The sequence below is a fragment of the Stenella coeruleoalba genome (genome assembly GCF_951394435.1).
Source record: "Stenella coeruleoalba genome assembly, chromosome: 12".
NCBI lineage: Eukaryota > Metazoa > Chordata > Mammalia > Artiodactyla > Delphinidae > Stenella > Stenella coeruleoalba.
This window is the reverse complement of record NC_137158.1, coordinates 65,488,182-65,513,069: the sequence shown is the minus strand read 5'-3', so window position 1 is coordinate 65,513,069 and position 24,888 is coordinate 65,488,182. Positions and strand designations below refer to the sequence as shown.

The following is a 24,888-nucleotide window of genomic DNA, read 5'->3' as shown; positions in this document are numbered from 1 at the left end:
CGGCGACGTGGGAACCCCCAGACCGGGCGGCCGTGCCCGGCCCGCCAGGGTACGTCCAGGCGCGGGGCAACCACCTCCCCGCGAGCGCTGGGAGCGGCGGCCGCGGGAGCCGCAGGTGGTTCCCCGGGCCGGCCCTTTTCTCCTCCCCCTTTCCTTTCTTTCGCCTCCCCTCCCTCTCGCCCGGTGTCGGCGGCACTTCCCCCGCTTCCTCCTCCCTCTCCAATCGGGAGGGAGGGAAGGAGCCGCCGGCTCTTTCCTGCCTCCCTGCAAACTTCAGCGGGACTCGCGTCTCCACTCGCTGCCTCGCCCGCCGCGCCCCCAGCCCGGGAGCTGCTCCTCGAACTTCCTTTGGCCGCGCGGCCCGGGAACCCTGGCGGCTGGAAGGGCGCCAGGCGGCCGCCGCTGGGACCCTCCGGAGTCCTTCCCCGCGGCTCCCCGGGCGGCCGCCGCTCCTCCTCCTCGCCGCCCGCCCGCCCGTCGGTCCGTCCCGCCCGCCCGCCTCGCCGCTCCCCGGCGGGTAGGAGCCTCCCGGCTGCCCCCTCGGCGCCCCGCCGCGCCCGGACTTTTCTTTGTGTTGGATGCGGACTGGCGCCCCGCGCCGACGGGGGCCGGACTGAGTGCCGCGCTCGCCTGCGCCGCCCGGCCCGGCCATGCCCTTCCACCAGAGGACCGTGGAGCCCGCGCGGCTGCGCCAGCCAGAGGCTGCCGGGGCGGCGGGCGCGCCGCTCTTCCGCTCGCTGGAGCAGGTCAGCTCGCACGCCCTGGTCTGCCTGCTGGAGCAACTCGCCGACCTGTCGCGCTGCGCCGGGGACATCTTCGGGGAGCTCGAGGGACAGGCGGCCGCCCTGGGCCGCCGTACCGCAGCGCTGTACCGCCGCCTCGACGCCCTGCACGCCGCCACCGCGCGCCTCGACCACCGCCGAGTGAAAATCCGTGAGTGGCAAGCGGCTCGGGGGAGGGGAACGAGGCGGGGAGGCGCCCAGCCTGCTGCTCCCTCCCGCCCCCTGGCGGCCCCGAGCCGGCTCTCGGGCATCCGCGCGGAGCCCCGGAGCCCCGGCCCAGCGCGAGGGTTGGGCTCTCGAGTGGGGACGGCGGGACCCGAGACCCGGCGGCCGTGCAGGTGGCGGGCGCGTGTGGCATTCTCGGGTTCCGAAGGTTCCTGGCCGCCTCGAAGGAGTGGGCGCCCTGATGGAGTGTGAGAATTGGGCTGGCCCCGTCCCACTGTCCGCTCCTTCCCTCTTGTTTGTGTGGGAGGCTGAGAGGAGCCCCGGGGGCGCTGTAGGCAGAGGAGGAGCCGAGGTCGTGGGAAAAGGGTCCGGGAAAGGTAGTCTGTTGCGGAAGCAGGGTACCACATAGGTATGGACTTAACGATGTTTCCAGTCCTTGAGACTTCAGGAGGATCCGTTTGTGAAAATCTGAGGATCTCAGCGAGCGTTGGGGCTGCATTCACCTCTCTGACCGGTGCTCTTACCTAAGTACAAACAAAAGTCCGCTTTTAGTTCAGGGTTTTCTTTTTTGGTGCTAATTTTTGCCTCTTCCCGACCCCCGGCCCCTTCACTGACCCACCAGCTCTTTATAATTCAGGGAGCCTTGACCTTGTAGTGAAACTCAGCATCCCATTCGTCTTTGTCTAACCTCCTGCAACTCTGAAAATCAAGTCTCTGTCCTGAGGTAGTGATCTCTCCAAGCATCTATTTCATTTCAGCAGCTTAACCAGCTCCAGTGAATGAAGTAACTGGAATTTCCTGTTGGCCCAAAGTAGAGAAACTTTCAGTGTGATGTTTATGTGGTTTCTCCCCTTTTGGTACATGGACTTGGTCATATTCCTCAGTGTAAAGAGTAAAGTGGAGATGGTTGATGAATTGCAGGGTGGGAGGGGAGGTGTTGGTGTAAAACACGCCTAGATTTCAGCAGCTCTGGATGAAATACTGTCTCTTAGAATCACTTCATATGCAATCTTGAATAGCTGGTTTACATTTTTTTTTCATCCTTGCTAGAAAAGCTTAGCTCTATTTTACCACTTTACAACTGTAACAGTTCAAGTTTTCAGTACTTTAATACTGGTGAGATTGTTTGCTGTAATACATCTTTCTCCAAGTTGTGAAGTTATGTGACGGTTTTACAGTTCATCTCTCTGATATTGCTGTCAACACATCCTTATAAGTTGTGGGCTGTTCTCAACCAGGGAGGGTTCCCCCCATTCCTCCTCCACCAAAAAAGAAAGTTAGAAAGGGGGGGGGGAGTCAAAGTGGTCTCATAAAGTTGTTGGACATAACAAGAATATATCTACTTAATGTGAATACTGACCTCATGCATCAGGGTATACTGTCTTAGTGGAATGTCATTGTCATCTCAGTAATCACTAGATGCTTCTATGCCTTTCCCGTGTAGAGTGTCTGTGTGTAGGTGAAGGAGAATTTCACCCTTGAAGAATGCTGTGATGAGGCAGATCTGACTGCTAGGTGAACTGATCTATTGTGGGAACTGAAAGACAAGAGAAAACTCCCTGGAGGTCAAGAACTCCTTCTTTTGCCAGTTTTGTTTTACATATGAACATATCACTTTTCTCTTCATACGTATGCACCAATAGCTAAGGTTCATAGTCAAAATCCCCCAAATTCCCTGAATTAACTAAGGTTGTCCCGATTAGTGACTGAAGTAACTCACTTCAAAACTTTTCACAAGTTTCTTTGAATCTTTGGCTTTGATTTCATACTGCAAAACCTGGCTCATCCTTTTTTTTAATGATGGAGAAGGAAGTCTTTTATTGAATATAATTATGTCTGAGAGTAGAAGTACACATATAGAGAAGAAAGCTGAACTATAAAGACATGGTGTTTTTGTGGGTTTTCACCTTCACTCACTTAACTTTTTTATATGCTAAGACGCATTGAAACACCATGCATTCATCTTATTTAGACTCTGTTAGGATTCTTTTTATTTTAATGTCTTGTTCCTGTGTAAAAGCTACATTTTGAAGTCATTTTGGTCCCCTTTTAGGCAGGTCTAGAGAATAACATGCTACATTACAATGGACGCATAGACTTTTAGACTTGAAACTGCCTGTAAAGGACATCTCTTTCATTAACTCTTAACAAGGGAGGAAACCGAGTCCAAGAGAGTTGAAGTGATTAGCCCCAGGTTAGGTGGTGGGCTAATGGCACAGCTGGGCCTGGAGCCCAGACCTGATTGACTCGCCTCCTGTCCCACTGCATATATCCTGCCCCTTTTAGGGTTACGTGGGAATGGGGAACAATTTAGATACATTCCATAAACAGTCCCAAGGATGACAATGACCATTTAATTTCATCCTTCTTGTCAGATAAACCTTGTAATGAGTCTCCCAAGGAGCAAGTAACAGAACTGAACAGTTTATCAGAAGCCAGAGTGCAGCAGCAGTGTATATTTCACTGCCTGATGGGTCTCTACTATAATCACGGGTGTGAGTGGAGCTGTTTAAAAAACGTATACACTTTTATCTTTCCAGTACAGAAACAGCATTTTAGTCCTGTGGGCCAGCCCTGCCTCAATAATTCTGAGAAGTATTTAGTCAAGTTTGCCATTCCTCAAAATCTCATAGGTAATCATCCAAAATAATTTTTTTGTTATAATTGGGGATAGCATACAGCATTTTTTCCCTCCTGCTTATCCTTAAAGACTCCCCTAATGCTTCCCCCAACACCACCAGGTTGGAGGGAGGGTTCCCATGGCATCCAGTATAGGCATCTGTTCGGTCCCTCCATCCCCACATTTACCAGTGTGGGCTGAAATCCTTTATTCATTTCTGCTCCCCTCTGCTAGACAGCAAGCTCCTGAGGTCAAGGATGGCTGCATCTTTGTTTTTCCAAAGTTTAAAACAGTGCCTGGAATGCGACGGCTCAATCGATATTTGAACTGAACTAATATTTAGTTTCTTAGCGCTCAGTGTCAGGAAGAATAACTACAAAAACCTTTGGGAGGGGGCTTCCCTGGTGGCGCAGTGGTTGAGAGTCCGCCTGCCGATGTAGGGGACACGGGTTCGTGCCCCGGTCCGGGAGGATCCCACATGCCGTGGAGCGGCTGGGCCCGTGAGCCATGGCCGCTGAGCCTGCGCGTCCGGAGCCTGTGCTCCGCAACGGGAGAGGCCACAGCAGTGGGAGGCCCGCGTACCGCAAAAAAAAAAAAAAAAAAGCTTTGGGAGGGACTGTTATACTGACTGCTGCAAGCCTGCATGAACAAGACAATTGCTTTATTTTATTTAATTAATTTATTTTTTTTAAAGGGAACATTTTGTTTACTTATTTTTGGCTGCGTTGGGTCTTTGTTACTGCGCATGGGCTTTCTCTAGTTGTGGTGAGTGGGGGCTACTCTTTGTTGCAGTGTGCGGGCTTCTCATTGCGGTGGCTTCTCTAGGTGTGCAGGCTTCAGTAGTTGTGGCCCGTGGGCTCAGTAGTTGTGACACACGGGCTAAGTTGCTCCGCGGAATGTGGGATCTTCCCGGACCAGGGATCGAACCCATGTCCCCTGCATTGGCAGGCAGATTCTTAACCACTGTGCTACCAGGGAAGTCTCGAGAATTACTTTAAAAACAGATGAAAAAGTAAACTTTCTGCCTCTTTAAGGTTATGAGTATACTTCCATAAAAGTCAAATGTCGTTAATTCTGCTGACAAAATAAGTTCCCATTAAGAATAGTGACAGTGGCCAGAAATCTGGGTAGTTACATCTTGGCTCTGTAAATATTCGAAACAGACTTTTCTATACAGAAATCAGTAGACACTCAATCTAACAGCCCTGTATTATTTTTAAACCCTGAGTGATTTGTTTCTTTTTATAATTAATAATAACATCATACTATGTAGCACTTTTATAACTGAAAGAATGTTTTTCAATTCTTGCGAGGTAGGAAGGCCAGGTTGTAGTATATCCGTTTTATGGACAAAGAAATGGAAGTTCTGGAATTAGTAAGAGGTATACATATACAGACATTGAGTCTTCTGATTTCTAGTCCCAAACTTCACCTTAACAGTGCTTCCTGGGTGAATACGAAATGTAATTGTCGAAACAGATTTGGAGAAAAGATGATTTGCTGGCTTTTTTCCCTTATAGCTCCAGAAAAGCAGGTTTTTCACCCCCTTAGATTCTAGGAGTGTTCTAAGTTCAGAGAGGTTTGTTGTGTTGCACGACTGTAGGGGCACCATTCACACCTTAGTGTATGTTAACTGTGCTTCCGTGGGGTTGGTGTGGTTCTCAGCATGTGCGCCCATACGTGATGGCCTTGGTAGAATGTATACAATTTTTATAGGTGAGATAAATGGCACTCAAGATAGCTTGCTGGCAGAAAGATCGTATGGGCACTGTTTTTGCATAAACAAGGGATGGGTTTGTATTGTCTGTATTAGGCAGACACTATAGCCTAATACTTTCTGGGTGGTGCTTTAAGTGTCAAACTGCATTGTCCTACCTCACAATGAATGTTCTCCTGACCCAGCCAGAGGGTTGGCTGGTCCTGATGTCAGAGTATCTTTGCTTTTTTCTCAGAATGAATCTTTCATGCAAGGTGCTTGTCAGAGTTGGGAAGACAGTACAGACTTCACTGCACTCTTAAGAACAGGTTGTGTGATTGTTTTTGTGCCTGCCTGCCTGCTGATGAATGTTTGTTATTTCTGGTGACATTGGCATAAGACTTGCTTTCATTGAAACATACCACATGCTGGGGAGGATGTTGGTGTGGAAATGAGGCCTCCACCAACCTCTAATCCCTGGATGGTCCCTAAATGTATTACTAGAAACTGACAGCTGAGCGGCCAGACTGCACCTCAGGTTTAGGAGGCCGCAGGAGATGAAGCAGTGTTTCCCATACTTGCCTGACCTTAAGAACTGCCTGGAACTCTCGTTTAAGTTACGGATTCCCAGATCCTTCCAAAGCTTTGTTGAGTCGGAGTCTCCAGTAGGCTTAACAAGTGCCCTTGTGTTCTTAGAGGACTTGGAGGAGTGCTGAAATAGACAGGAAAGCTCATTGGGTTGAAAATTGGGAGACTTGAGTCTGGCTTCACCTCTGCCATTTTCTAATGCAGATCTGGAGTAACTTATGCAAGACCTCCTTTCCTTATCTGTAAAATAGAGACTTTGTCTAAAATAACCTCTATGGGCCTTTCCAGTTTTGGCATTTTGGGATGCTAATGAGGGGTTACTATTTGGTAATAGTAGTATCTCAGATGACCTTGTAAATACAACTCTGATCAGTAATCTCTCTCCGATTCTTATCGTTAGGCATCTAAAAAAGTGTTTGTGTCTAAAGTCAATTCTTTATGACCATACGGACTCCTTTAACTCATATTTTACCCACGTGGAGTGCATGGAGCTTCACATCTTGAGGGGTTAGTCATTTTCCAAACACATCAGGTAGGTACTTGTTTCAAATTTGGCGTATATCCTGCCCACAGCCCATTCATAGCTTCCTCTTCATCTTTGAAAAGTGATAACATCATTTTGGAAAGAGAACTGTTTAAATGCATTTGCCATATGTTAGATTTCTTAAAAAGAGTTATTTTTGAAAAAAATTATGAGCATATATTGTTTAAGCCGAAACATCAATCTACTTTTCGACTCCTGGGTACTGAAACTATAATTACTTGGTTTAAAAAGCTACCTAGGGTTTCCCTGGTGGCGCAGTGGTTGAGAGTCCGCCTGCCGATGCAGAGGACACGGGTTTGTGCCCCGGTCTGGGAGGATCCCACGTGCCGCAGAGCGGCTGGGCCCGTGAGCCATGGCCGCTGAGCCTGCGCGTCCGGAGTCTGTGCTCCGCAACGGGAGAGGCCACACAGTGAGAGGCCCACATACCGCAAAAAAAAAAAAAAGCTATCTACATTTAGGTTGAAATGATTTATTTAGCAACTACCCAGTTTTCCGCTATATGAGAGAAAGAGCCAGTATTAAAATTTCATCTGTATGTATTATGTTAGGATTGGGACTAGCAAATGAAAAAACTTACATAATAGGAGAGAGATCTTTGAGAGTCTTAATATTTTGGAAGAAAATTTAGAAACAGAGAAGAATAACGCAGTGTTTTCCTCTGGCTATCATTTTAATATGTTTTAAAAAATCACATTTTAAGTATAAAATAAAATGGTTTGCACCTAACTAAGCACCTAGTAACTTATTTATTTCACTCTGTTTCTCCTCAAATTGGTTTATATCCTGGAATGAATTAATTTTGCAAGATTTGAAGTTCAAACTCAGCAGGATGGTGCTGGATGATGTTACGGTTGTGGTAGAGGATGTTACCTTTGTGCTGCACGCCTTAGCAGCACTTTAGACAAATGTAACAAAAGAGATGGAGCATCTGCTTTTGAATGAGGGCTCTTCTGAGCAAAGGCCCTGGAGGTCCCAGCCTCAGTCCCTTTCCTTGTGAATTAAATGACATGTCTGTGAGAGCATTTAGCATCACTCCAACAAAAAAATGACATTAGTGGTATCAGTATCTAGGCAGCAGCACAATTCCAGTTTCTGGTATTGGGCTGTCTTTTCGGCAACTTTGTACTGTCTGATAGTGAGGACAGCTAATGTCAGAGCACTTGCTATAGGCCAGACACCTTACTATGTACACCAGCTCCAGGAAATGGATACCATTATTATTTCTGTTTGACAGATGATGCAGCTAAGCCACAAATAATTTGTTTGTCCACATTCACAGCTTAGTAAGCAACAGAGCTGGGATTTGAACCCAGGCAGACCTGTGTCCAGAGCCTGTCCTAACCATTCTGTGGTACTGTCTCTCCTCAAGTCATGGTATTTTGTACTCAGATGAGGAAAGCTGATGCTAAGAGGACATGGCAGAAACCTGGCAAGTGTCTAGTGGGGTCAGGCCGGGGGAAACTCTAAGTCTTTTGATCTTCTCCCTTTTCCTTCTTTTTTGGTTTTGAAACCTCTCAAACTATTAGCATATAGCCAAGAAATGTGAGACATGCCTCTGAAGTACTTAGCACAGTGCTTGGCACACAGCTAATGTGTACTTAGCCTTTGCTGTTGTTTTGATGACAGTGAAGGCTGAGTTAGCATATGAGGGTACATGGATGTTCATATACTACTGCAGGTGGCCCAGTCCGTCTGAGGCCACTCACTGAAGCCTAGAAGATGAAGCTTTGGTCAGAGATAAACATACAGATACTTCTCATTTGAAAACCAGAGAGTTCTGCCCAGGATCTTAAAGTACATGTGGTTCCTGACAGGAAGCTGGGAAGGGTGGTGCTTTCTTTCTGCCTCCCAGGGGTCTGGCCCGTGGAGCTGGGGTTGGAGGAGCGAGCCTTTCTCCCGGGGCCTCTATGAGGATGTCTGAGAGCCCTTTTCACCTCCATTTCCTCCTTTCTCCTTGTGGCAACTGCAGACCCAGCTCAGCTCCCACTGGGTGCTTAGCTCTAAGAGCGTCCCCTTTACCCCAGATGCCCAGGGAGCTGTCAGCACCTAAACCCTGCTCCTACCTGATTTCACATCCCCACTCAGAACTTGAGGGGAGCTGCTCAGACCTCAGCTTTCCCTGGGTATCTTGGACACAGAGCAGTTGTTAGCACTATTTCATTCACCTCGTGTTTCCCACACTTTCTGAGTTATCAGAAATGCACCTGGGCCCTGTTTAAAAACAAATTCCCAGGGATTCTGGAGACTCTGAGTCAGCAAGTCTGGGGTGAGGCCAGGAACATGCCTGGCTGACAAGTACCCCCAGGTGATTCTGATTAACCGAGTTTTGGAAGCACCAGTCTGTGTTATGTGTTAGGAATCTGGTCCATTGAAGATGGCGGGCTAGTCCTCCATTCATGAAGTGTATTTGGGGTTATTCTGCTAGTGCTGAGTTGTACAAGAGGAACAGGGTCCTTCTTCAGGTACTTTACCGTATGGTGTCAATGATTCAATATGTAAGTAAATATTAAGGAATTAAGCATTATTGACAACATTATTTCTTCCCTTCTGGAATAAGATTTTTTTTTCCCCCTGTGGGATGGTGGGAATTTTCTTCCATTAATATTCTTTTATTTTCACTTATTCTTCTGATTTGTTTCACAAGAAATTACCCACCCACACCCCCAGAGGAAAGCAGTGTCTTGCTTGGGGAGAACAAACAACTGTTTCTGATTATTCTGCAGGGAAATCCTCTCTTGTTCTTTTCCTCTACTTTTTACCCCTTCAGATTAAAAGCTGGTAAAGTACTGTGTGGAGAATTGTGCAGTAACTGGCTGATTAAAACGGCAGAAACACATGGTAGAATGAAATGGGGGCTTGCTACGTGGCTATATTAGACATCCGATGAAATGTTCCGCGGACTCAGAGAGCACCATGTATAGCAAAGGAAATCGAGTTCAGTGGAGGCTATGCTGTGCACAGCCAACTCATGCCTGACTTACGTTGGCATCTGAGAACGACCGTTGAGGCGCTCTGCCATTTCCCTGCGATGGTCTGGCTGCTGTGACCACCATCTAGGCAAGGGAGCCGCCTTTCCCTCTCTCAGGATGTTCCAGCTGTACTTAGCTAGCTGGTGGCATGTCAGGGAGCTCCAGGTAGCCTGACTCTACAGCTGGGATTCTTTACTTCTGCATTATATGAGAGGGCTAAGGTTGGTGGAAAATCATGATGCATTCCAAATAATCTTAGCATAACTTTTCATTTCATTTATTGAATAGGCAGTACAGTTACATTGTTGAAAAAAATATATACAAAGTTATGCATTGAAAAGTCTCACTCCTGCTTCTGTCCCCTTTCTGCCATGTCCTCCCCCACTGCACTAGAATAAGCACTTTATTAACTTCTCTGTATTCTTTCAGAATTTCTTCATGCAAACATAAAAATGTTAATTTATGTTATTTTCCTTTCGTTTGCTATCTATCGATATATAATTTCTGGATCGTCCTATTGCCTTTCTTTATTTGTATATGTGATCCAAAGTGATTATTTTCATTATTTTTGTGTATGTCTTTTAAGCCAGTTTCTTTTTTATTTGTAAAATCGAAGTTAACTCTTTTTTTTTTTGTCAGAGAATGCAGTTGCTTTGGGAAAAACAAGATTAATTAACCTTGAAATGGATTGTTAATCTAAGCACCTTCTTAAATGTTTTTTATTGCCAGTGCTTTGATTTAGATACATTTAAAATATGAGCTTCCCAAGAGATGATTAATCTTTTCCTGTATTAACAAAGGAAAAGGGAGGAGGGGCTTCTGTTAAATGTTTGTAAGAACACAGTGTAAGTTGAGTTTATTTAAAAGTGGGCATTTTCTGCCTTTTTATCTGGATAGCCAGCATGCTGCATGTGAATTACTTCCTGACGTGGGAGGGGGCTATTACTGATATAGGGCTGCATTTGAATTTTAGTGTGGAATGTTTTACTCTGAGATAGTGACTTCATTAGCTAAATAAATGCATACGTTGCGGAGGTCTGCTTGGTATTTTTAACTTCACTGTCTTGGTTATATCTACCTTGAGTGCAGAGTACAGTGCAGAGTGACACTCATAGACATTTGAATGAAACAACTATAGACATCTGAGGTTTTTTTTCCTGGTTGTCAGCCTGCTTTAGACCAAAGGTTGGTACTGAATTAGTACAGAAATGACTAACTTAAACATTATTCATGAGTGTAGACTCAGAAACTTAATCATTGAATTACACAGCCTACCGTGTAGTTTTGTGTAAATAAAAGTACATTAAAGAGCTTTCAGCCTTGCAAAGTATGTCATCAAATAGTTCTGATTTAAAATTATAATGTATATTCATCAAATATTTCAAACCTGTAAAGTGCAGAGAATATAAAGAAGAAAAAGTATTACAACCTAGGGAGTGTCCATTTCCTCTTCTTTTTCTGGTTAATAAATATGTATGGATCTATCTATAAGTATAGCAATAGATAGCATTTTTAACAGAACGGGAAACATCACTGTAGCTATATAATTTTTTGTCCTGATCTTTTAAAACCTAGCTTATATTGTGAGAATTTCCCCCAGGTCATTGACATCCAGAGGCTGTTTTAAATGGGAGAAGCATTGGGGTGCATCTCTCTGACAATCTCTTACTTTGCTTTGGCTCCCAAGTGAAGTCCTTATGATGTTCCCAGGGGTCTGTGTGTTCACACAAGAGTTATCAAGCAGACAGAATTTTTTTTTGTTCTCCTGGTGCTTCCTAGGGTTTGTTCTGTGTTTAGTTATTTGAGAACTTGTCAATTGCACTCATGAGTAGTGTCTAGGAGAGGATGTGTTGGAGTTTTATCCGTTAGTCCAGTGGATTGCTAAGTCTTTGTCATTATCCCCATCTGCTTGAAAAATTCATATTTTATGTCTAAGATTGTTTGCCCAATACGACAGTTCTCTGTATCCTTGCAGCAAAGAGATCGTTGAGTCAAAAGATAGTTGTCAAAAACAAAACAAAATAAAAAAAGATAGTTGTCTCCTTCCTTCTTTTTTGGTTCTTTAGTTGAGCTGCCTTCCTGTTGTACTAATAAATACTATGTTGCTGTTTTTCCTCTGAAGTTACATTTCTTTTTCCCTTGAAACACAAGTAACATTTCCCTTTTCCCTTCACCAAAATGGCAATTAGAAATCTGTCTCAAGGTTTCTCACCTTGGCAGGCACCTTGTCTTGGCAACATATGGGGTCTGTTTAGATTAAGCTCAACAAGATTTAAAAACAAAGGTCTGTCAACTATCTCTTGCTGCAACTTTGGTTCTTGTTTTGTGGAAAGATGAGGATTAACCTTGTTCCTTTTATTGTAAATGTTGGATGGTTTAGTTGAAAAATGAATAGTCTGGAAAAATAGGGGGATGGGGCAAATTCACTTATGATAAGGGTGGCAGGGGATGAAGGTGTGTAATGGGTGGGAGAAATGTCTTTGAGTGCCATTACTACATTTCACATAATCTAAATATATTGCTTGTAAATTGCCCAGTCCACTTAATAATAAGTATTTAGGTTAACATTGATGGGATGACATTTGTAGCTAACATTTGTAGGCTACTTACTGTGGGCCAGTTTAATTAATCCTCATAAAAACTGTGTAAGAGAGACATTACCACCCCCACTTTACTGAGGGGCACAGAGAGGTAAGGTAATTTGCCCAAGGTCACAGAACTGGTAAGTGGTAGAGACAAAATATGGTATAGGTGAGTTCTGTGTTTAAACATTTTTTTAATTTTAGTTAATTTTTGTGAACTTTTAAGTTTATTTTAATGTTGAAAAATTTCTGAATATGCCTAGGGGTTGATAGGTATTTTCTATTTTATTCTGGTTATTTTTAATCATTTTGCCACTAGCCCAGTGACCCATGGAGGTGAATTAGCAGCCCATGTGACAGTGCTCTTGTGAATCTGTAGAGAATTAATAAAGTTTGGCTGGTGGTTTGAGCTGCGCTGATGAAAGGTGCTCTCGTCTCTAAATACAAAGTCTTTTTGTTAATGCGTCCCATCTTCTGGTCTCTTTTCCTTTGCCAGATATTCATGATCAGTGTCAGAAGAGAGGTGATATAGGAACAAATTCAATTTCAGGCTTTTTTTTTTTTTTTTTTTTTTTTTTTGTGGAAAGCGGGCCTCTCACTGTTGTGGCCTCTCCCGTTGCGGAGCACAGGCTCCGGACGCGCAGGCTCAGCTGCCATGGCTCACGGGCCCAGCCGCTCCACGGCATGTGGGATCTTCCCGGACCGGGGCACGAACTCGCGTCCCCTGCATCGGCAGGTGGACTCTCAACTGTTGCGCCACCAGGGAAGCCCCAGGTTTATTTTTATTTAGTGCTATGTTAAGGGGGCAAATTCTCTTCTTGCCTTTCCCTTCTCTCCCCAAGCCTGCTGTATTTAAATACTGTGACACTGTAACATGCTCTCTCAAGCCTATACCTCAAGGAAGTGGCTTAGTTTACTTGTTAGTGATGGAGGAGGAGACTAGCTGGTTGATACTCCACTCTCTAGCACATTTACCTGTGTTAATGGAAAATACCTTTAACCGCATCGTGCTTGCTGGTGGCGGCGGCCATGGAAATTGAGATCCATAACCATTAACTTAAATCAGCAGTTCTCAGAGTGATTCCTGGGCCAGGAGCATCGGCATATCCTGTGAATTTGCTCGAAATGCAAAATCTTGGCCTCCACCCCAGGCCTACTAAGTCAGTCCATGTGGGTGGGCTCAGCAATGTGCTGCCAACGGCCCTCCAGGTGATTCTGTTGCTGGAGTTTGAGAACCACTGTCTGCAGTATCAGCTGGCCGGGGGCCAGAGGAGTGAATCTTAGAGACCTGCGCTCTTTGGGGCAGTGACTGGGGCTGCAAAAGCTGCCCCAGAGGGCCCTTTACCAAGCTTGCGCCTCCGCAGGGGCAGTTCGGGTTTATGAACGCGCACTTCATTAACATACAATGGGAGTCTTGCCTTAAGAGTCTCGGAACCCTGCCAGTCTGTGCCTCACAGGCACACGGGCTAGCTGGCCTTGCTCTTTGGAGATTAATAACTTGCCCCCTGGGCTTGCTCATCGTCCTCAGGGCTAAGGGCAGCCTCTCTGATTTCCCTTTTCCCAGGAACTTTAAACAGCATCTAGAGAGCAGGGAGGTGACTCACCACAATCGTAGGGTAGGGACACAGTTTCTAAACAAAATCTGAAGGGAGAGGATTATTCTTTCTAAATACTGATTACATAAAACCCCCATTTCGATATTTTAGTGAGTGCCTCCTAACGAAAAAACGTAACTAGGAAAACTTGAGGCAGACATGGGAAATTTTACTTGTGCATGGGACTTACATGTTTGAATAAATGTGAGAAAAATATACAAGCATAAACGTATTGAGTACTTGGTGTTCTGTTGCTGGTGGTGGAATCCTATTTTGCTTTACCCAATATAATTCAGCTTTTCCATTGATTATTTTCTTATTTACATAAGCTGTCCATAAATTAGCTGTTAGTACAGTGTAATCCACTGTAATTTGGAGAGGTCAAAGATAACTGAAGCAGTTTGATAATGGCTGCAGAGCCTAGTAAAGAGACAGGCTGTGTGACCTTGAATAAATTATTTAACCTCTCTGTGCTGTGTTTTCTCCTTGGTAAAATGGGTATTGTGTTAATGGTAGTTGTGTGGATAAAATGAGATATATAGAACAGTGCCTGGCCCATACAAACAAGAAATATTAGCTGATAGGTACTTTGGATTGGCCCTTACTATTTTTTTTTTTTTGGCGTACGCGGGCCTCTCACTGTTGTGGCCTCTCCTGTTGTGGAGCACAGGCTCCGGACGCGCAGGCTCAGAGGCCATGGCTCATAGGCCTAGCCGCTCCGCGGCATGTGGGATCTTCCCAGACCAGGGCATGAACCCGTGTCCCCTGCCTCGGCAGGCAGACTCTCAACCACTGCGCCACCAGGGAAGCCCCGCCCTTACTATTTTTTAAAAACTTTTAACTTCTTTTTTCTGAGTGTATTTCAAAATTGAAGTGTAAATAAAGTTAAGACTTTGGACTTAATTATTTGTTTGGACCCTAATAGTGTAAAGTTTCCTGATGAGTGTTCTGGTTAATTGTGTTCTGGTTGATTTAGTTTTCTAGATAGCTGATAATTAGGTTTGATAATTGGGTTGATTGTGGGACTTTAAGATCATTGTTTTGGATATCATGATAATTCAGTTCTGAAGGTCTAGAATATTGGATTAAATTTATTCAGCATGTTCTCTAAAAATAGTGTTTTGGTTACATTTTGATATGAGTTTTGATGTCATTTTCCTCTTTTCAAACTGGGATCGGATAAAATGAAGTTAGTTAGGGGTTTTGGTTTGTTGAGTTCCAATGAGTTGTTTTTATTACACACATAATCTCTAATTTAGAAACCTATCAAGTTACAAAAGTTAATTTGTAAGTTGTTTTGAACTTGTAATACATTTCCTCTTACAAACCATGTTTCCAAAGCATGACCAGGCTCAGGACACAGGGCAATCCCCGAAAGCCTGTTCAACCTGAAATATAGATACCCAGACCTACAGTGCCCCAGGGTCTAATCATCACATGAGAATTTGCTGTGGGAAAATGGATTATAAATGGCAACCAGGATACAAGATCACATTCTTCTGTCCTCCGAACCCTTTCCCTAAGCTGTGTGACACTGGCTTCATCTATAGCATGAATGGTTTGAAACAGGCCTCCAAATTGCGTTTTGGAGGGGAGGGAAGGTAGACTTTATGGTTTTGTGATAGCAGGCTGTGTGAGTTATAAGGCTTTGGAAGCAGAGGGTAGGGTGACTTCCAGGGTGCATAGGTGTATGCGACTGAGCACGTTTTAGGTCTTGTGCTTATGTAGCAGGATCTTGGCTGTGGGCACTCATTACAGTCGAGAGGTTCAGGCCGGGTCTGGGAAGGCGAAGCCACCAGCAGCCTTGCAGGTTCATGTGGGGCAATTGGCAACTATATGCAGAGCATTTCAAGCTGAGTGTTTGTAATAGGCAGCTGCTTATAGTGCCTCTTTTTCTAGGAGAGTTTAAATGGATGAGGGTCAGCAGTTTTATCAGTTTTAAAAACCCACTTATTATAATCCTTATTTTTTTGCTTTTACTTACCAGTTTTATATGAGCATGCATTTACATTTGATTTCTGTTCGAAGATTGTGTGTGTGTGTTTTTTAAATAAACAATATGTAAAGCATTAAAGATCCTTTCCACTTCCACTCAGCATTCTCTGGAAAAGGATCTGAATTGTTTATAGAATCCAGCAAGCTTTTGGTAAAGTACATGTTTTTAAATCATCTTGAACATGTAAAGAAAAGACAGACTAGAGCTTGTTAAAAAAAACTACTCCTGTCAACTCCCATGTAGCTTCGCCTGTCAAACAAGACTTGAAAATGTTTTCCCCAAGTGGCCATGTCTTAACAATTTATGTCCTTGAGGGAGTTCCTTGGAAGGAACTAAATTCTGGGAGGTCACATTTTTCTTTCAAGTTTGATTTCCAAAGTGAAAATGAACTTCTGTTTTTTAACTTGAACTTTGAAAAAAACTCGACGAAGAGCTTTTAGAACTGTGCAACGATTGTGTTATACGGAACTGGGCTTCCCCATCTCTGTAGCCAGAAATGAATCTTGACAGTTTCCTTTGTAGCTATGAAAATGAAGGGAGAAAGAGAAGAGGTAAAAAGTGCTGAGTCTTAGAAATTGTTTTAGCCACTTAAATCTTAGCTACATAAATGTCTGTTTATATTGATGGGACAAGACCAAATAATAATAATTTTTTTTTTCTAGTGAAATGTTTTCTCCCTTGGGAAACCACTTTGCTTATTTCTCAGGCTTTCTCATTGAAAATGTATGAATAGCCAAAATCTAGTATTTAGCATAATTAGGAAATGTACAGTTTTGACAGTCTTTGAAAAGGAATATATTTCATGTTTTGAGAGTCATATGTAGTACTTTAAGTTGAGCCATGGTGAGTATCTGCTTCAGGAAGAGTTGGAAAGGATTCTGAATTACCTGTAATGTCCCTTTGGTTCAGATGTTTTTGCTGTAACCATTTTATATTAGAAATAAACCATCATCTTTCAGATGGCATTGCAGATCTAGACAAAGCTGAAGTATCCTGTTAGTATACTGTGGGTTTTAATTTTCCTGGGTCACAGATAATAATTAAATGCTTTACTTTTTAAATCTTATTGTTGAGTGGTGGGTGGTCAGAGGAATAATTAGGAAGGGGAAAGAAAATCGTAAGGTGGAGGCAGTGATAAAATTCTTCATTGGCTGATACATAGTTTTTGCAACACCTTTAAGGGTAATGTATTGTCCTTAGCATTCAAGGATGTCACTGCTAAGGATTTGTTAAGCTGCTCGCTTTGACTTTTCCCTTTGGCTGTAGAGGATTTATGGTGATTCATTTCATGCTTCCTTTGATGAGAGCTGGCTTCATGGCCGTGGAAATGAGCAGCGGGGATTGGCTCGTGTGAAAAAACCTATGGACGTGGGTCATATTCTATCCTAGAACCATTTCCTCTCTATGTATCTAAAATGGTACCTGTATTTCTGGGCTGAGTTAAAAATCCCTTTCTTTCCAAATGTCTCTCTTTTCTCCTTAATAATAAAAATTAGAAAATGGCTTGCCTTTCATGTTATCTATCTCTAAAGTCCAACAAAAATACTAATTCCTCAAGAATGGGAGCTGCCTTATGCTGCTTAAGATTCTCTTACGTGAACTCATGGATGTGCAGACAGAGATCCAGAAACAGTATCTGTGGGTGACATTGGAAGAGTGTTGGAATTTTGAGGATTTTACCTTCTAATGCTTGACACTATGACACGTAGGCAAGTTATATCACCTCTCTAGGCTACAGTTTTATCATTTGAAATGTAGGTGAATGAGATTACATGATCTCTAGAATCCAAAGTAAAGAAAGAGGATTTTTTGTTTGTTTTTCTTAAAATTCCTAAGGAACTTCTCACATTGGGATGCTATGAACTGACATCAGGTAGAATGGACAAATAGGGTAAGAATTTCTGGTGATTTCAGAAATTATATAGTAGGACTTTGGTCACTGAATGCAGCTGGCATTTCTCTGCTTTGGGTTTTAAAGAGGAGTTATATTTTCCTTGGAGTCTTGTTTAAAGTTGAAACTGTCGATGCTGGTTAACACTTGGCATATGTGTCCATCGTAAGAGTTCTTTCCCAGTGATTCTAAGGTTTTCACACAGTGTGTAACATGTATTAGAATGTCTTCCTGACTTCATAGGAAGAGTGAAATATTAGCTGTTACAATTATAGAATTCCATAAGTGATGAACTTTTTTCGTAGTCCTGTACCCTGAGATGCAACTACTATTGGCAGGTGGTGTATAACAGAAGGATTTGAACATTACGGATATTTTCTGGTTGTTCACTTGATATTCGCCTTTCTCAATTCATGTTCATGAGAGTATGGAAAGGATATGAAAGTAGAGAAGATAATGAACAAAATAAAGATATATTCCTTTGCACAGGCAATTAAAGGGTCTGAAATTCTTTCTGTTAGATGCTTTGCGTTTTGACTTACTTGGGATTTGGTGAGAGAATGAAATTCTAGAAGAGAATTGAAAACATTGTGGTTGACCAAACATTGACATTTTATCCTCCTTTTCTTTCCCTGTTCTTTAGAATAGTGTCTCAAGTATATGCGTTTCCATTTGGTTCTTTCCAAGAGAAATTATGTTGTGTTGAGTGATGGTCATGCTATCCTGCTTAATTTTTATTTACAGCAGAACCCAGGCTTCACTTAGATGACTTTTGCATTATCTCACATGATGACAAAACATGAAAATCCAAATTTTGATGTAGACTAGAAAGCAATTCTTAGTGTTGAAGTTTTCCAGTATTTCAGTCTTTTTTTTTTTTAACAATGCCAGAAGTTGCTTCATTGTTTTCCTTTTACCTCCTATTGACCAGTTGTAGACAGAAATATTCTTTAATTTCAGTAAGAAGGACATTGTTATATGGTAGAACATACCTTTTACTGTCCTACAAAAAGCTTTCAATTAAAGAGTTGCTGTTGTAAACTGTTATTGGACTTTGAAGTCTGAAACAGCCCAGGAATAGGCATTTTAAAATTCCTCTTTAGTTTTTCTTGTTATGCTTGTGCTATTAATTAAGTTCAGAAATGGGACTCCACTTGCCTGTTCCTGCATTTAGCGTTCTGTCTGGAGTCGCAGTTCTAGTTCTTTGCCTTGGCTAAGGAATTGCCATCTTTAAAGGGATGTTGACACCAGTTTTCCCATGGAACACGGCTCTGGAACGCTAATGGCTGCAAATAGATGCAATTTGATGTCTAAAAAAAACCTGATAAAAATATTATTCTATACATTTCAGTGAAAGTATTCTTTCCATAGTAGTCACTTTGAGAGAGTTATGTGTTTCATCCAGTGTTGTTGCTGTTGCTAAAAACGTCGAATTTTTTAAAAATTGAATCTGGAATCTGTTAGCACATTTATATTTTTGGTTTGTGCTTGTGTATTAGTCGTATGATTAAATTCTCATTGAAAAGGTGCCAGTGCTACAGGATTTTGTTCCCCACACTCACTGGTGCCACTCCCCTCTGCAGAGTTAATCACAGTCAGCATCTTGGTGTCTGTCCTCATAGCTCCCATCACATTGTTTTGTCATCCTCCTGTGGATAGACTTTTGGGTTCTTTTTCAATTTTTATCATTTCAAGCCACGATGCAGTGAAAATCCTTGTACCCATCTCATTGTGTAGCAGTATTGATACTATCTGGTGTTACTGCATGGATTTCGTTTTTGGCAAATTTATGGCAAGAAATCTGGTGATAAGGTGTGTGTTCAAGCTCTTCAGGTGTTGAACATTTTGACATAGAGTGAGAGTTTCCAGAGTTATTCCTGGAATAAATGTCTCAAGATCATTGATTCAAAAGATGATATTTATCTGGATATAGCAGTTCCTAGGGTGGTGTGTGTGTTTAATTCATCTCCTTACTTTATAATCAGACATGATACTTGATGTGCCATTTGAATTGTGTTTAGTTATAATAGATGATTTTCCTGAATCTTTAGTTAAATAAACGTACTCTGATTCCTTGTTGACTTTCACCCCCCAAGTGATAACTGCTGCTGTTTTTGACTGCATGGCCTTTCCTACAGTTTGTCAATCTGACTAAATCTACTGACTCTTGCAAGGAGGTGGCATTTGAGCTATGTTGTGTACTGCCTCTGTTCCTGTCCACTCTCCTGCGTTCTCACGGCACCCTGTACCTACCCATCTTAGAGCAGCTGCACCTGATGTCGTGTTCCTTCTTTACTGTGTGTGTCCTTGCAGATAAAGTGCATTGAGGGCTGGCACTGTTTTACAGATCGATTCATCCCCCAGCTAGACACCGTGTATTTATTAAATTCATGACTGAATACAGTAGTGGAATAACTGCAGAGAGAATCTGGAACTCACCTTGGGAGGGACTTGGTCACTAGGTAGAAAAACAAGATGTTGATTTCAATGGGCAATAGGGAAATTAATGGTATTTGAATAGAGGGGTGATAGGATTATACCTTTAATTAAGGAGATTTAAGTGTTGTAATGTACGAGATGAAATAGAAACCTGAGACAGGAGTTTAAAAACAAGTGAGGATGAGGATAAAGTGGTCTGGCTTGTATTTGTGTAATGATAATAGAAAAAGAAAGGAGACAATATTTTAGAATAGAATTTACAAGAATGACAACTGACTGGGTGCAACACCCGTGTATTCATTCAACTACACGTGTGGTATGACGCACTGGGCACTGTGTTAGGCATCGGTGGGAAGGGGCAAAGGACAAGCCTGCCGAACAGGTGTGGAGAGCAGGTGACCTGTAGTGTAGCATGTTGATGCAGCTACAGTCGAGGTAAAGTCAGGAAGGAGGAACTGGTTTTGTTGGGTAGTCTTGTTAGCTTTTTTTTTTTTTTTTTTTTTTGCAGTACGCGGGCCTCTCACTGTTGTGGCCTCTCCCGTTGCAGACGCGCAGGCTCAGCGGCCATGGCTCACGGGCCCAGCCGCTTCGCAGCATGTGGGATCTTCCCGGACCGGGGCACAAACCCGTGTCCCCTGCGTCAGCAGGCGGACTCTCAACCACTGCGCCACCAGGGAAGCCCTTGTTAGCTTTCTGACTTGTAGGGTTTAAGGTGCAGAGGGATGATGAGCAGAATAATAGTTGGCACCATGAGTTCTTTTGAAATGGATTTTGGGTTTAATCTGTGTGGAGGTGATAGTTGAAGCCACAGAAGTAAAGCAGTGCCAGAATTCGATTCTGCATTGTTAGAAAGCTAAGTCGCTGTCTGTTGTGGCATGGTGCAGAAGGCAAGGTTTTCTGAAAGCCCTCCTCCCTCACATCCAGGGCAGCAGACACAAGGACTGAGAAACGAACACTGAATTTAGGGGAGAGAAAAGGGAAGGTGGAAAGTCGACAACATGAAGATGAAGGGCCAAAGAACTGCTTATTTCGTTGTATCTGTTTCTTATTCCACTCTTCTGACTTGGCGTTCATGATGGTTAATTTTCTGTGTCGACTTGGCTAGGCTGTGGTGCCCAGATGTTTGGTCAAACACCAGTCGAGGTGCCACTGTGGAGGTATTTTTCAAGTGTGATGAACACGGAAATCAGTAGACTTTGAGTATAGCTGGTTTCCCTCCATAATGTGTCTGGAGGATCTCATCCTATCAGTTGAAGGTCTTAAGATACAAAGACTGAGGTCCTCCGGGGAAGAGGCAATTCCACCTCCAGACTGTAATGTCGGGTCTTCCCCGGCTCTCCGGCCGCCCTGCAGATTTCAGACTTGCCTGCCCTCACAGCCGCATGAACCAATTCCTTAAAATAAATGTCTCTCTCTAGATAGATGGGTGGACACACACACACACACACACATGCACACACACAAGCACACACACACAACATACATACCTACACATACACACATACACTCTAACATGGCTAGAGGCAAGTTGTAAACATTTTCTATTTATTGAGCTTATTCTTTAGCATTTAGTGTCATCCCCGGTTTTGGAGTCTTTTGACAGACAATTTAAATTCTCCACTTCTCAGGCAGTTTCCGATTCTGCTCTTGCTTAGTTAGTACCTTGTGTGCGCCCCTCTTGGGCGTTATGTTATTGTAATTGTTCGCCTGTGTGCCTGTTTCCCCAAATGAATCTGCAAGCTTCTTGAAACTTACGACTTGCTCCTACTAGCTTGTGTAGCTTGGGTAGCCAGCCTAGTGGGCACATAAGAATTTGTCACTGTGTGTCTACTGAGTGAAAGAGTTTATCACTGACTGATACTAGAAGGAGCTTGAAAGAAGACATACTAAAATGGAAAATAAGCGTGACCGGACAGAACCAGAGAGGCTGGCAGGCACATCGGCAGCGCCTTCCGGATCATAGTCTTCTATTGGATGGCAGGTGTGAAATGTATTATGGTCATTTGGATACCACAGCGAACCATTATGTAATCAGTATTTGGTTTTCAATTTGTCAAATATTTACTCAGATATGACTTCACCAGTCATGGCCAGATAAAGCTAGACTTTAAAATATTTCTTAGAGACATTTTCAAGGAAACATAGAAGCATTGGGAAAGAAAAAGAAATGCTTGTAATCTCATCACCCATAAAAGAAATGAACTTTTTTGGTATAGATCGACCTGGAATTTTTAATATACTCAGACATATGCAATGATAGCATATTGTATATGCTGTTTTGTTAATTGCTTTTTCTCAAGTAAACATGTCATGACACCTTTAGCTGTTATTAACTGTACATAATTTTTAATACCTGTGTAGTATTCCATTACAGGGAAATATATATTACTTAATCCCCTTATTATTGGACATCTACTCTCTCTCCTCCTCCTCTTCCCCCTCCCCCTCCCCTCCCCTCCCCTCCCCTCCCCCTCCCCTCCCCTCCCCTCCCCTCCCCCTCCCCTCCCCTCCCCTCCCCTCCCCCTCCCCTCCCCTCCCCCTCCCCTCCCCTCCCCTCCCCTCCCCCTCCCCTCCCCTCCCCTTCCCCTCCCCTCCCCTCCCCTTCCCCTCCCCTCCCCTCCCCCTCCCCTCCCCCTCCCCTTCCCCTTCTTCTTCTTCTTGTCTTCTTCCTTTCTATTTTAAACAGGGGTTCAGTGTATATATTTGCACATATATCTTTCTACAATTAACTATTATTTCCTAAGAATGAATTTTTAGAAGTAAAATCTCTGGGTCACTGGTAGCCAGCTTTATTTTTAACGGAGGTTTTTGCTACATGTTACCTAAGTGCCCTCCAGAAATGTTTTACCAATATATATTAATTCCAGTGGTGTAGGAGAGGACCATGAAAGGCGTTCTTGCAACATGTACAGGTACGTGACTGACCGATTGCGGTTTTCTTTTTTACCCTTTCTAGGACAGGTTCCTTTTTCTTGAGTTTTGAATATTCTGCATAAGGTCTTGTTCAACTTGTTAAGCCTATTAGTAATTCTACCAGGATAAATTAATAGTCATCATCTATCCAGGCTTGTTTGAACAAAATGCTCAAGCATCCAGAATATGAGTAGCCAGTCCTGCAGCATTCGTGAGTGACTCACTTGTTTGTTTGAAATGCAAAATGATGGGAGGAGGCAAGTCAAATGACTATGAATCTTCTTTAAAGGAACCATAGTACAATATGTAAGACCAAAGGACTATCCCCAACCCCAATCCTGGGGGGATGGAGTATAGCACATCCAATCATGTTATATTGTCATGAAAGTCCAAACAATTACCAGTGATACAACTATCAGTTAAAAATAATGGTTCCCCAAGGACCAGGATCACAACATCTCCGTTAGTATCTTAATGCGTCTCTGGTAAGAAATGTTAAAAGAGTAACTATTGTAGCCTCAAATTGAATTTTTCTCATGGATTATAATTAAACTACACTTGTAATGTTACTTCATGATAATCCAGAAAGCTTTTAGAATGGAAAAACATCTATGAAATCTATGGTAGTTATTTCTGTTTTTGTTGTTGTTCATAAAGCTACATTCATTTAACATAAAGGACTATCGTTTATTCTAAGATCAATTTTTTGAAAAACAGTTTTATTCTAGGAATAAATGTATTTCCTCATTGAAATTATTCAAGACTCTTTTTCCTACTTAGATTTAGTTCTTTCTCCATGAAGCCCAGGACATTCTAGAAACTTAACTGAGACATGGTTTCATAAGATCAGTCCTGGTATTTCTTGTCTCTGTTTACTGCAGTTAACAAATGTAATAAAAGGTAAATCTGAAATATGAGAAGTGAAATTTAAATTTTCTCCTGTTTAACCATTTTTATTTTTTGATTAAAGATCGTTAAACAGTTGTGGGAAATTTGAAAATATATGGATAAATTTAAAGTAGTTCCCATGGTATTTATAAATTAAGGGGGTATGTGGAACTGAATGAATCTGCCTTTCTGTGTGTGTGGTCAGAGTCCTATATTTTTCTTTCCCAGAGTTCAAGGAAGGAGTTCTTTTATAAAAAACATTTCTGTGTAATCAGGTTTGTGCATTCGATTCGTTCAGTATTCAAATGGACGTACTAAGACACACATCAGTGAAATCTTCTGTGCTCAGACTCAAGTTATAGCTAATTGAAGTCTTAGAGGTTCCAGCACAGCCTAATTAAGAGGTAGAGGAAATGGAAAAATAGACAAATGACATAAAAACATAGTGCTGCTCCTGAGTGTGCTGCCGCAGAAGGGGAATTACGGAGGTGTGGTTACCCCTGCTAGTTGGAGTTAAATCTGCCAGGTGAAAACCCCTGGACTCCAGGGTCTTCAGTCATGGGGATGTTTAACAAAAGATACAGTATTTTGCATCAGGAAAGGAATAAGAAAAATGTGAGGTATTATGTGAAAGAAGGATATCATACAATTTATGTATTTCATAAATTTATTTATATTTATTTTTGGCTGCGTTGGGTCTTCGTTGCTGCGCGCGGGCTTTCTCTAGTTGCGGTGAGCGGGGGATACTCTTCGTTACGGTGCGCGGGCTTCTCATTGCGGTGGCTTCTCTTGTTTCGGAGCACGGGCTCTAGGGCTTCAGGAGTTGTGGCTGGAGGGCTTGGTTGCCCCGCGGCACGTGGGATCTTCCCGGACCAGGGTTCGAACCCGTGTCCCCTGCATTGGCAGGCGGATTCTTAACCACTGCGCCACTAGGGAAGCCCCAAGTTATGTATTTTAGAAAGGGTGTGACAGGGAAAAGTAACTCTCCCTCTCTTAATTAACTCGCTATGTACTTGCCTGACTCAAGGTTATATTCAGTTAACATAATTAGTAAAAATGTCACGAAGGATTTTTAATACTGTGTATTTTTGTAATTCTCAGGCTCTTAAATCCTCAATGGGTCAATCGTTAGATGTTAGAGCATCATTCTCTTAACTCCAGATCCATAATTTGGTAGGAGATGCCCAGGATTATCTTGGCTTTTCTTCGGTTGTAGAGAA

At 43.0% G+C, this 24,888-nt stretch overlaps 1 protein-coding gene across 2 annotated transcripts in view; it reads left to right on the top strand.

Annotated features, from left to right (window-relative positions):
* The first annotated feature begins 517 nt into the window (after positions 1-517).
* NHSL1 (NHS like 1) overlaps positions 518-24,888 on the top strand; it is a 238,176-nt gene continuing 213,805 nt past the window's right edge. For both annotated transcript variants that reach the window (XM_079938914.1, XM_079938912.1), the window contains exon 1: positions 518-933. In XM_079938914.1, coding sequence (XP_079795040.1) covers positions 651-933 — 283 coding nt within the window. In that variant the 5' untranslated portion in view covers positions 518-650. The remainder of the gene's footprint in view (positions 934-24,888) is intronic.